Genomic DNA, 13900 nt, shown 5'->3' with positions numbered 1-13900 from the left:
ACACAAGCCCCACCTTTCACTAATGTTTATAGTCAAATTTACTCTATTTGAGGATATGATCTAGTCTTTGATTGGCTTTGAAACAAAACTGTGGGCTCCAGTCACATTTTCTTTAACTGTTTACACTTTTTGCCACGATTGTTATTTGTATAGCAAATTGTCTCTAAACTGTATTTGCCATTGGTGAATTGACATTTGATTTAGCTAAAGAAGAAGAAGAAACTGAAATATAAATTCTTTGGAAGTTAAGCAGACAATATACAATGCCCTTTTCATACTAGCCCTGCTGGGAATACATTTTTCTGTTCTAGAACATTAAATAAACAGTTTATTTCCATAGGCAGTAATCATGTTGCTAACCTTAACCTCTAAAAACAACTATTCAAAGGAAGACTTGGCATCAGCAGGTGCTGATCAGAGCCTAACTGGTGAACTTGTTGCAGTACCCACAGCATGCAAACTACACTTGTTGGCAAAGTCAGAACAGAAGTACTGCATGTGCTGATTGCATCTGACAATGTAGGGTAGGACATCAGGAACCTATTGATATTTTCTCTAAACTGCATTTTTGTTGTAAATGCATTTCTAACAATTTCTATAAAAGAAGAGGATGTTTATGTTGTTGTATTTGGGGATGACCAACTGATTTTAGATGCCAAATTACCAGTTTCTTCAAATTTGACCTTATCTTTTGACATGGGGCACTGCTATCAACAACCCTGACTTTGTAGTTTGAACTTGGTGTGCACCAAGAAAAAAATACTTTAGTAGTAAAAAATGAAATGTAAAAAGTTTACCAAAAAAAAAATTCTAAATTCTCAGGAGTGAGTTAAAGCACAATGTACCTTTAAAAGTCACCCATAACTACACTAATTTTCTCTTTCCCACTTTTTCCTGGGCAAAATCAATGGCAAATGTTGTCAATTTATAGTTGTAATTTATTTGCCATATTTTAGCAGGACAGGTATGGTATGTTGTACCTGCCTCCAATTGTATGGGAATTAATAAAACAGGAAGTTGTAGGCCACTGTTAACCTGGCACTCAGGCATTCAGGCCACAAACTCTTGTCCATATGTAAAAAAAATAGTTTTAACACGAACACATGCATTGATTAAATGTAACAGGGACACAAAGCCCTTTCTTATATTACCTGGAAGAATATGCATAAAATTTCATTCAGCTATAATACTGTTGCTGTTATATAATAGACTAATCCCAAAGTTGCAATAAACTATAACTATGCTCTCTTTACCCAAATAAAGTCTGACAATAGATGTGGTTTTAATATTCCAGATATAGGGGATTGGTGGGTATGCTGTAGTTTTGCCATGTTTGTCAAGTAATGCTGTGAAACGCATCCTAAGAATGCTTTGCAAGTAATCAATTACCATTTAGTAATTCCCAAATAGCTTTGTCTGAGCTTTCATAAGGTATTATTATTTATTATGATTTATTCTATTTTGCTGCATTATTGTGTAATTTGCATGTTTAATTTGTGCTTGTATTGTGTTCTGTTTTAATCATTGCTCTGTTTTAAAGTATATATTCTGTTATTGATTTTTGCATGTTTTGTGCTTTTTTTTGTTTATTCATTTTGCTGTTCTTCCATTCCTGCTGCCTTTATCTGTTATGACAATCTGTGGACAGACTGTGCTTGTTGAGAATGAAAGCGTGGAGTCCGTACGGCGCATGAATGGATTGCGGAGTACAGATTCCTCAGCATACGGAACTTTGAATCAAATCTACAACCCAAGCTTAAGGGTAAAAAAGCTATAAGAATAACAATAAAGGGAGGGAAAAATAGAAACCAAAATATTTACCAATATTTTACTTATAGCATAAAAAGTATATAATATTAACAACATACATCTCTTAAAGTATACTGAAAGCTGAAACATTTACCTTAATTTTGGATACAGTAAGTAAGGCTGGACTATAACTGCTGTCGTTTTTGCCATATTAGTAATAATAAGGGATTTCCTTACTCTTCCTCTTTTGTAGTGTTATCAGGGGTAGGGAGAGGATATCTCTCCAATGTAAGGGAAATCGCCTCTTAGACATTTCAATTCTACTGATTTGCACTCATTCATTCATTCCTTTGTGATCAGGACATTTAGAAAAGGAATGTCCTTAAAAAGGTACATGCATCAATTATTACCTTACCACTCTATACACATTTTAAAAGAGTGTGTTGCCTTTAGTTATACTTTAATACTAGGATCTTTTATTGAAACAAAGTAGTAAAAGTTGAAAAAAATATTTACATAATAGACACTGTGGATTATTTGATCAAATGCTACACTACAGCCAAGGCCACTCCACCGTGGCCTTTCATGGATTAGTGAGCTTTCAAAGGGCATTTATTTTTGTGAATTGTAAAACTGACCTTCCTGTACAATGGAAAAAACAATTTATGCAAGTTGTCATATCAATGTATCATTATGTTAAAAATGCAAATAGAGTAAGAACCTGAATTGGATTTACTGTCAGCCTCTTGCCTTCCTCTCTATCAGGGCTAGGTCAGACTGGCAGGGAGGTTGCTGTGCAGTTACTGCTTCCTCACTATACATCAATGAAATAGATAGGGGAGGCAATGAGAGATTCAGTACTGGCTGGTGCCACTTGCTATAAAATATTTAAATGCTGGTTTAGTCGCAAGGGAATTGCTGTTCTGTCTGAACAAGCCCTTACAACACTGGGACTGGAAGGGGGGGAGAAAAACTGTAAAACTCCCAGGACTTGGTGAGTTAAGTATTTATTTGTGCATTTAGCTATTTGCCTAAAATTTTGCCTTAATTCCATGAACAAAAAGGATAGCCATTGATTGAAACATATTCAGAAACTGTTCAGAAAGGTTTCCTTTAAGAAAACTTTTTTAGTCATCCTTAAAGTGATTCTTTACTGGTGGTGGCAAGCAGAATGAGTGGTATACTGAAGAAAGTAACATTTATAAACAGAACTGGTTAAGGGATTAAGTGACATCATATAAACTCTAAAAAGAAATACAGTCGGTCTGATTTATTAAAGCTCTTGAGAGAACCTCGGTGATCCAGGATATCTTCAGTGGATCTGGTCCAGGATTTGCCAACTAATAGCAAATGAGTTCAAGAAATCCAGAAATCCAAATTTGTTGAATCACCCAGGTTCTCCCATGATCTTCCCTAGTTTCGGAGGGCTTTAATATATCTTTATACAGGTAGTCACTAGGTTACATACGAGATAGGAAATGTAGGGTTGTTCTTAAGTTGAATTTGTATGTAAGTCGGAACAGGTACATTATTTTAATAAATGCAATTAGGAGAGATGTTTGTCTCAACATATTATTAGGCAGCGTGGTATCAGTTATGCTGTATGCCAAATACTCTCCACACTGTAAATTAATCACAAACAAAGCAAAAAAAAAAACTTTATGGAGTCTAGACATTCATTAACTTCTGGAGCAAGCTGTGCCTTGATATGCAAAAAGAAACAAGTGCAGAGTTTGTCTTGGTCATTGAAGAGTTGCAAGATGTTGCAAAAGAGCTCAGTCTCAGCTTTGTTTGTGTTAACTGCCCCTTCCCCTCTATCAAGCCTCCTTCTTGCACGAGAACAGCAGGGAAGCCCTGTTGGTATCTAGGAGTTGTCCATATGTCAGATGTCCTTAATTCTGGGACTACCTGTATATAATTGTGTTATAGAAATATATAGGCTGTCCCTNAATTGCTGTTCTGTCTGAACAAGCCCTTACAACACTGGGACTGGAAGGGGGGGAGAAAAACTGTAAAACTCCCAGGACTTGGTGAGTTAAGTATTCATTTGTGCCTAAAATTTTGCCTTAATTCCATGAACAAAAAGGATAGCCATTGATTGAAACATATTCAGAAACTGTTCAGAAAGGTTTCCTTTAAGAAAACTTTTTTAGTCATCCTTAAAGTGATTCTTTACTGGTGGTGGCAAGCAGAATGAGTGGTATACTGAAGAAAGTAACATTTATAAACAGAACTGGTTAAGGGATTAAGTGACATCATATAAACTCTAAAAAGAAATACAGTCGGTCTGATTTATTAAAGCTCTTGAGAGAACCTCGGTGATCCAGGATATCTTCAGTGGATCTGGTCCAGGATTTGCCAACTACTTGCAAATGAGTTCAAGAAATCCAGAAATCCAAATTTGTTGAATCACCCAGGTTCTCCCATGATCTTCCCTAGTTTCGGAGGGCTTTAATATATCTTTATACAGGTAGTCACTAGGTTACATACGAGATAGGAAATGTAGGGTTGTTCTTAAGTTGAATTTGTATGTAAGTCGGAACAGGTACATTATTTTAATAAATGCAATTAGGAGAGATGTTTGTCTCAACATATTATTAGGCAGCGTGGTATCAGTTATGCTGTATGCCAAATACTCTCCACACTGTAAATTAATCACAAACAAAGCAAAAAAAAAAACTTTATGGAGGCTAGACATTCATTAACTTCTGGAGCAAGCTGTGCCTTGATATGCAAAAAGAAACAAGTGCAGAGTTTGTCTTGGTCATTGAAGAGTTGCAAGATGTTGCAAAAGAGCTCAGTCTCAGCTTTGTTTGTGTTAACCGCCCCTTCCCCTCTATCAAGCCTCCTTCTTGCACGAGAACAGCAGGGAAGCCCTGTTGGTATCTAGGAGTTGTCCATATGTCAGATGTCCTTAATTCTGGGACTACCTGTATATAATTGTGTTATAGAAATATATAGGCTGTCCCTAGCAAGCATACAGCCAGAAAATAATAAATGAGTAATGCCCACACAACACTGAGACTGATGGCAAATTAAAAGGAAAGCAAATAGCTGGAGGGGGACAGCCATGGACAGCACATATCAGTGGGAGAAGGCTTCACAATACTTGTGGCCCATCAGAGAGAATGGGATAAGGACAGCTTTGAATGCTTCTTGTCTGGAAGGTGACGTTTTTAAGGAAATAGGGCTATGTTTTTATGACAGTAGAGGGCTTTCTACAAGTGTGGAAGAAGAAAAGTAAGGCTGGAAGAAGAGGTCAGCTATGATTCTTTTATGATATTTAGCATGACAACCTCTCTTTAAAATGCCTGAAAGGTCACAAATAGAGGCTTTTGATGTTTTTTATTGCAGAACAGGTCAGTTCATTCTGCTTTCTTGTATAAGTTTATTTTTATCAACAGTGTTTCCTTTACTACCCAATATTAGAAAGTATACTGTGAAAGGTATGTAGGTAGCCAATTCTTCTTAAAATGCCAGTTGCTTGGTTAAAGACAGAACACCAACACGAACGCCAGAATGCCAATATTGTGCTCAGTAAAGGCTTGTTTTCTATCAGTCTACAATTTAGCATAGGCTCTTTCTAGCAAGCTAGGTGACATATAATAATGTGCCCTCATGTCCTATCTTTCCCTAATATCTTTATCCAGTACTTGAGAACAGGCTATACTGTGATTTTATCAGCCTTAGATAATAAAATTTAAACACTTGAATTATGAAAATGGATTCCCAGGAGTAACAATTGATTTACATATGGAGTCGGTGATATATGATAGCTTTGTACAGTGAAAACAGAACAGGTCACCGGGGGTATTAAAGGATGTAATCTAGTAAATGCAGTTTAAATATATTGCTCCCAGCAAACCAATAGAAATTACTTATGTTTATCCTATACAAGTGAATTGAACATAATCTAAAAACAATCTATGTCAGTTGATAAGTATTTACATCTCTCATGTAATAATGTATTTTCATAGTAGGGAAAGATTTATATTTTTATCAACAATATAGTCTAAGGTTTAAGCGATCATTTAGGGGTAGCTGTACGTAAGAAAATTCAGGTTGTTGGCAACAATTCTGAAAGATGTTCAACTATAGGCCATGGTCATGTTTGGGAATGAGGGTAAAATCATATCTGGGTTTGAGGCAGAGTCCAGGAATTTGCGATTAGGAATAAAGCCTAATTTATTGACTGACAAGTTTGCTAGTTTGTGCCAGGATTTAGGAACAATCCATATAACCAAATCTAGGACTACTTGCTCATCACAGGGTGCCACTATCTACCTTCTTCTTCACTTCCCGAAGACAATCTTTAGCAATTTAGTCACCAAGGCACAAGCTTGGATAACCCAGCCACCTCACTAATAAAAAAGAAAGCTCTCACAGCAGTCATTTTGTGAGCATATATGGTGCTATACCCTGCTATAATGTGGATTTTAGTGAAGTCATAAAATTAGTACCCTGCTCTATAACATTATGTACAGTTTACAGCTTGAAAGCATCTATTTATTGCCACATCTAAAAGTCTTCTCCATGCAGTATCTTGTTTTTTTGGCTTTGGTCCACCGTTTCACCATGGCAGTGGCAAGTCTTACCATTACCTTTGTTTGACAAAAGTTTTTTTTAAAAAATAGACATTCAGCCTTCATCCCCCCCCAAAGACTTCAATCAGGACATGCTCAAAGTTTAGGTTTACTAAATTTTGAGCCAAATTCTCAAACCTGTGCCTGCCTAATCAATACTAGTTATGTTCAACCTTTCTATAACACAACTGGACATGCAAAAAAAGGATGTGGAAAACCCAAACTCTGAATTGTGTTCTTTACAGGTCTCAGTCCAGCAATTTCACTCCATTCTGTATAGAAAAATAGAAAATATATATAGAATATGTATAGAAAATATTTGCAACTGTATGCCCTGAAAAGATTTAGCCAAGTTTTCATAGAGTCCCAAAACACTTCTCATGACCTTATCTAGTGATAATAAATGAATTGTTTTTGATTCTCAGTCTTTCCTTCTTTTCAATTAAATGGAGAGAGGCCAGTCAGACTGTTGAGCTGTGATATCACTGACACGGGATGCAATTAAGATCCAATGACTGCTACAGAGCACATTAATCAAATAATGGATTTCTGCTTTATTTTCTCATATTACTGCTCATACAATATTAACACAAAATATGGAGGGTTTATCAAGAAGTCAAGCAGCAGGCACAGGATGTGCAATGTAAAAATAGCCAGCAACACAGCAGAAGTCCGAGGTGTTTTAGGGAGATTTTTGGAAATTGGCTTTCTGTCAAGAAAAAATTAATCAAAGGCACACTTTGTCTGTGTACACTTAATTATTTATAACTCTTGTAGTACTGCTGAGCCCTTGAATCTCAGATTTTGTTAACGTCCATCTAAGGAAAAAGTAAACGGTAAAGCTTTTCTACAGTACTCCACTAGAATACTACTCTACAGTTTATGAAGTTTAGAAATTAAGTGATGTAAATACTATTTTTTAAAGGGTGATGTACTTTTAAAGCTCAAATCCATTCACAATTTAGCATTTATTTTTCCATATAGTAATCAGAGGCTCTGTCAAACTGTTTTTGCCATCTGAGTCTCTACTGGACAGATTTTCCCTCGTTAGTTAAGACGTGTCATTATCGGAAATCTGTCCACCAGGGACACAGATACCAATAAAATAAAATGTTGTAGGGTTTTAAGAATTAAAAAAAACTGGAGTATATTTTTATTGTTGTCTATGTTTCTTGGTGATAGCCACACAAGCATGGGGGCCAAAGGGAAAGTAAGGGGGTGAGGGTCAATCTTCTCAAATTCCTCCAAGTATGTGAAGCAGTTCCATGTTAAACTTTGTGCTAAAGCTTCCTGTAATAAAGCTTCCTCTCCTTGAGAAGGGTAATTGGTCATGTATCTGCCCCCTTCTCTAGTTTTCTGCAAGAATCCTGTAAAGCTGCTGGGCCCTTTTCGCAGCTCTCTCTCTGTCCAAGCTATGTAAAGTGCAGTGATAATTATTATTACTAATATTATTATTAATAATAATAATAATAATAATAAACAGTGGTTTTATAGTGCCAACATATTACGCAGCGCTGTACATGAAATAGGGGTTGCAAATGACAGACAGATACAGACAGTGACACAGGAGGAGAAGGGGACCCTGCCCCAAAGAGCTTACAATCCAAGAGGTGGGGGAAGTATCAATAGGAAGAGGAATATGGATTGGTGGGAAGTATTGAGGGTTTTAAGAGACAGAAGAAAACTGGTAGGCTAGTTTCAAAAGATGGGTTTTGAGTGTTCTTTTAAAGGAGCAGAAAGTAAGAGCAAGCCGAATTGGACAAGGAAGACCATTCTAGAGATTCAGGACAATTCTAGAAAAGAACTTGGAGGTTATGAGCAAGGAAGTCATTAGTAGGTCATTGGAGGAGCGAAGAGAGCAGCTAAGGGTGTATTTTTCTATTAGTTTAGAATGGTAAGTGAGACAAGAACTGTGGAGGGATTAGAAGGCAAAGCACAAAAGCTTGAATTTGATTCTAAGGTGAAATAGAAGCCAATGAAGAGGCAACAGAAGGGGAGCGGTGGGAAGGATGGATAAGTCTGGCAACAGCATTCATAATAGATCGTAGAGGAGAGAGTCGGGTTAATGGAATACCAGGGAGGAGGAGGTTACAGTAGTCCAGACGAGAGATGATAGGAGTGTGTATGTTGATTTTGAAGATGTTGTACAGGTGAAAGTGACAGGACCTTGAAATATGCTAAATATGTTCTTAATATAATGGTAATTTTACAAAGTTTTACTGGCCTTCCAAAGACATTTGGTGTTCTCAAAACAGATTTATAGTCTTGAAGTTATATATTTATGCGTAATATATTTATAGTTTTTGTGCATGGCATTTAGTTCTAAACTAAGTAAAAATACAGAAAAAAGGTAATTATCCATATTGCCCTTAGCCATTGTCACACTTGGGGAGACAGGGCCACTAGGGGGCACTACTGATTGTACAGAAATGGTGTGAGCCCTGAGAAGGGCCAAGGCGCAGAGTCTAAGCAGTAACCAGGTATTCTCCAGAGCCTCTAGTGGTGGTTACTGCCAGGTTGCAGCCCTTGGGCACACCAGGGTGGGCAGGAAGATACACCGTACCAGATCACTAAGCAGAAGAATAGTCAAGAAAGGTCAGAGTCGATGTAGGCAGCAAGCAAGAGAGTTCATGTCATAAGCCAGAGGTCAAATACTAGGGATCTAGTAGACACCAGTGACACAGGGGCCACTGCAGACACAAGGAACACAGGAGACACTGTAAGCGACAGGAGGCACAGGTGAATTGGAATACACAGGGATACTGCAGACGCAAAGGAACACTGGAACAGCACAAGGTAACAGGCAGGAAAACACCAGACCGGTCAATTAAAGGTTAACACAGGAGCTGGACAGGAGGAGGACAGGGAGAGCACGGACTTAAACAGCAGCTGTTGAGGAAATGCTCAGCAGAGCAAAGGGGTTCAGCACTAGTGTTGACGCGTTGCACAAATGCTCAGTGGTATGTGTGAGCTTGCTAAATAGCCAGGGATGATTAGGAGGCTGTTTCCTGATTGGCTGGCAATATAGGCGAAACTGATAAAACTTGGGAGAGGAGGCACGCCCAAGGTCAGTACTTATCGCATGTGCAGGAGAAAGGTGCCTGCACTTTAGTGAGGAAGAGTGTAAGTGTGACAACAGTTCTCAGGCAGAACTTTATCAGAAATCATTATGTTGATGTTTACAACTATAAAGCTTTTACATTCAATGGATACCATAGGAGTACTATTGGATCTTTACTCTAAGACCCTTAGTAATCAGCTGACATTTACTTTGCTGAAGTACTGTATACCATAAACATTTCCCATGTTATTTTTGCATTGCATTGGTTTTTCTTGGTTATTTTTGCATCTCAGTGCTGGTGATCCCATCCAACCCCCTAAAAACCCCTTCCTGTCTACATGCTCTTCCTCCAGCATTGAGTGACCAGGGTTGAACATGCTTCTATAGTCTGTGCTAACAAAGCCAATAGTAGAACCAGTTCTCTGTTGTGGTATTGCTCATTAGTATGGGAAGGACATTGTAGCCATTGGCCAATTGAGAATTTGCTCAATTGACTTCTCCCAACACAGGAAAAAAATATCAGCAATTGTACATGATCTCAGGGGAGTTGTTCTCTGGTTGTTGCAAAGCACAGGCTGCATCAACAACACTGGAAGATGGGCAGTCAGGGAAAAGAGTTGCTATTCGCACATTGAATAGTAATCACTAACAAAAACATAAGTGTCATGGGAATTAAGGTCAAGACTCGGAGATGCCTTGCTTATTACAAGTCTCCATTGTCACTGCAGTGCATACAATAATGCATAATGCCTGGGACATGTTGAAAAGCAGTTTACACTTTAGTTTTTAAATATTCTATCACAATTGACTTGAATGGAAAATGCAGAATAATGTACCAAGATGCAGTATGAGGGACCCAGGATTCAGAAACATAAGTAATTGATGTGTCCTATCAAAAATATACCATAGCAATTTTAAAAAAACCAATGGCTGACCAAAGGTCACTTTTTAACATTTGCAATTTTTATTTATCATGGCATTCCCCTGACTGAGTTATATTTGTTAAAGTTTCCTCAACATCTGAAATGCCCATTCTTTATTTGGTAATCTGATCCTTGCTATCACTGGCCATTATTTTAATACATAGAACTTTTTAAACAAAACCCACCTTGCAAAGTTATATAACATCCTGGATTTCTAGAGGAAATCTCTCATTTCTGTTATAACTCATAAAAATGGTTAGCAGCGCTTTGGCTTTATGAGCTGAGAGATGGATGGATTCAGGTTAAATATTATACCTTGCAGTGTATTGAAGACAGCTGAAGATGAAACAAAGACAATTCTTTTCAAATGTGTTTCTGTTCCCTTTTGTCTAAATAAGTAATTCAAAGAATCTGAAATCAGGATATTGTTATACCGTAGATGTGTAATTTTGAACCATTATAAAACTGAGCACTGCAATTTATCCAACTTTACAAATGTAACCTTAGCAAAGTTAGATACAAACTAATAAAAGAAACCTTTGCTTAAAGAAATAAAGGTCAATCTTTAAAAAAAAAAAGAAGTTTCAGATTTGCATACATGTTCCAAAGATAAGACTTAACATAACAGCCTGGTAACAAGTAATGGAATTGCAACTTACCTTTGTCTCAGTGAAAAATACCTAAAGCCCAGTGAAACCAAAAACACAATTGCATTCAGGTATCAGCCTGATTGTTATTAGAGTTCTCCTTACTCATGTTTGAGTTTAGTTGGGATTTATAGTTGGTCTGCCATGAGAAAAGGACAGGGGAAGGCATTGGGGAGGTCCCCTAAAGAATTTTATTTCTCTCGTTTTGTCTAGTTTAAGTTTACAGAACCAGAAAAGCATGCTATAAACAAGTATTAGAAAAGTGTTATCCTACTTGGTCTAGGTTAGCAATACTATTAAAGCCAAAACATGACTGCCATTCCTAAACAGAAAATTCAGCAATTCCTTTATTATCTTCTGTGTTCAGAGTCCTGGTAATACTGTGTTTTACTGCATTTCATGGGATCAGAGATGGAAATACCATTGAATTTCTTTAAGGATTAGGCCACTTTAACCACACTGGGCAGCAATTTTAAAAGAAAACAATACTAACACATTTCAATTGCACAGTTCATAACTACACATTTATTCTAATACCGTAATGTATATTTTACAATGAGAGTCATAAACGAAATGAGAGTCACAATGAAAGTCATAAATGTGTGATAAACTGAACTAAGAAAATAAAAGTGAACTAGGAAAATTTATTTCAACTGCCCTGGACATGTTCTTGTACAAAAAACTATTTTCTTTCCTCAAAGAAAAAAAAAAAAAAGACAATGAAAAATGTTGAATAAAAAATGATAGTACACAAAAGATCAAATATACAAAAATGCAAAACAATAATACAAAGAGTAGTAAATAAATTAACTAAATTATTTTAAATACATGTTTTTAAACCCAAATTTCCCTATAAGAGTAAATATTTACTTTGCATAGCAAACAACATAAACTCCTTTAGTAAATCAAACCCTTTGTTTTCTGTTCACTGGTGGAAGTCACTATTAGGGGGCCACAAGCTTTGTTCCTTCTGAATCCTAAATACAAATATAAACCAAAATACCAAAGTATTATCTTAAATAAGCCCAAATATAGAAACATTAAATGTATTACCATTCCATCACAGGAAGATAGAAAATATAAAAAACGAACAAAGCTCTATAGTTAATAATATATCAATAAATGTATTTTCAAAATCCAAGCAAGTCGTAAATTTGACTTAATATCCGCCTCGCATTGTCACTGTACAGCAGGGCTGGAAAGCAGGATGAGAAAGGAAGACGAGGAACCAATCAGTGTGCTCTTAGCTGCATGTTCTGATAGTTAGAGAAAGCATCACAATGCTGCTACTTCTTTCCATGTCCATTCACAAGCTGGGGCAGGTCTAGGTGGATTGAAAAATGCTGTCAATCAGACTGAGGCAGTAAAAAAAAGTATTTGGGGGAAATAAGAGTGATGAAGGAGAATATTTCTGCAAAAGCTTATTCTTACTTTATCTTTTAATCCACTATTCAATTTAGCCTTGTTGATTTTGACTGGAGCTTTGGTTCAAAAATTATTTTTTCTTATAAGCAAAGCAGATTAGATATTAAAATTGAAAGTTTCCGCCTTGGTGAAAGCTGTAATTTTACAGCAAAATTAATTTTAACAAAATGACTCCGCTGATTCTTAATAAGGAGACTGTGGTACCATTGCTTGTAGGAAGGAGAACAACTAATATTGAAATATTATTCAGTGCTCATTAAATGTTGCATGTTCCCGAATCCACAGTCCAGATTGTTTAGGCTGTAAAGAAATTATTGTCAGCCTGTTCATCATTATGAGGATTTGGACAAACACCATCCTTGGCAGAGGTTTTGATATTGGGTTTTCACTTAGTGGCCAGACACCGAGCAGGCAGTCTGGAAACATGAAGATGAAATAGATTAGCAGTCTTCTGTTGTGCACGCGTTCAATAACTGTCGGGATCAACACAAAACACAAAAATTCCCTTCGCTGCCTTGTAGCAACATTTAAAGTATCAGCTTGTAATACTCTATTAAAGAAGAACCCGCCACACTTATAAACACTTGGATTATTAAGTCATTTACTTTGATACTAAATGTAAATGTAGTTTAAGAAGATGTTTAATCAAGGTTAAAGGAACAGCAGGTGCAGACCTACGGCAGGAGCAAGCAATGCGGAGCGGCTCCCCACAGCCAGCCATTTGGCTGCTTGCATCACAATGCGTGTTCTTAGAGAACCAGTGATTGTAGATTGGACAGTGGGCAGTAGAGAGTAGTACTGCTCATTGCCATCTCCATTTATTCTCTATTAGGCTGTTGTGGGTGAAACTACATTTGGAGTCTTCCCCAAGGCAACACTGGGATAAGGAAGTAATAACCACACCATAACTTCTGAATATAACCTAAAGGGCAAACATAAAATGTAGTGCAGGAGCAGTAGGCAACACAATGTCTTATGTATACTGGGCATACAATTTTTGATTCTTTTCTAAATTGTTGGATGTGTATACTGCAAAATGCTACAGGGATCCCTCCATGATAGACAGAGGCCAGTCACATAACTTGGAAAGGCTAAGTGGCTGAGCTCTTGTTCTCCCCCCATTCATAAAGAAAGTGAAGCTGTTAGTACATTTAGTTTCTTTTTAAGCTATGGTTAGACCATATATTGCAATATAAATGTGCCCTTTAGTTTGGATTCTCCATACTGCCTAAATCTCATGTATAGCACTCAGGAACCTGAAATCACAGTGTATTGTGTCATTCAAATACAGACAAATTTCCCAGCTCTGGCCTTCTACACCCAGCCTGCTACAATATTGCTGTTTTGATATTTGCTATTGAGGCTAGATGTAGAGTATGAGCAATGAAATATTGGAAGGTCAGATCTGGCTTTCAGTTAACAGGTCATATGTATTAAATCTCCAGCTAAAATATTTTAGTTTAGTTTAGATAAAAGGGCAAAGGCTTGCAATTATAGATATCAGTGATGTTT

The 13900-nt window shown here is 36.9% G+C and overlaps 1 protein-coding gene across 4 annotated transcripts in view; it reads left to right on the top strand.

Moving 5' to 3' along the window:
* Positions 1-13900, top strand: part of GLRA2 (glycine receptor alpha 2) — a 111382-nt gene that overhangs the window by 83105 nt on the left and 14377 nt on the right. For 2 of the 4 annotated variants that reach the window (XM_072431450.1, XM_072431470.1), the window contains exon 9: positions 1649-1762. The exons of the other annotated variants lie outside the window; for them this stretch is intronic. In XM_072431450.1, coding sequence (XP_072287551.1) covers positions 1649-1762 — 114 coding nt within the window. The remainder of the gene's footprint in view (positions 1-1648; positions 1763-13900) is intronic. 4 annotated transcript variants of the gene reach the window in all.

Source organism: Pyxicephalus adspersus, chromosome 1, assembly GCF_032062135.1.
Source record: "Pyxicephalus adspersus chromosome 1, UCB_Pads_2.0, whole genome shotgun sequence".
In the NCBI taxonomy this organism is placed as follows: Eukaryota; Metazoa; Chordata; class Amphibia; order Anura; family Pyxicephalidae; genus Pyxicephalus; species Pyxicephalus adspersus.
Note: the sequence above shows the minus strand (reverse complement) of the source record. Positions and strands in the feature narration are given on the sequence as shown.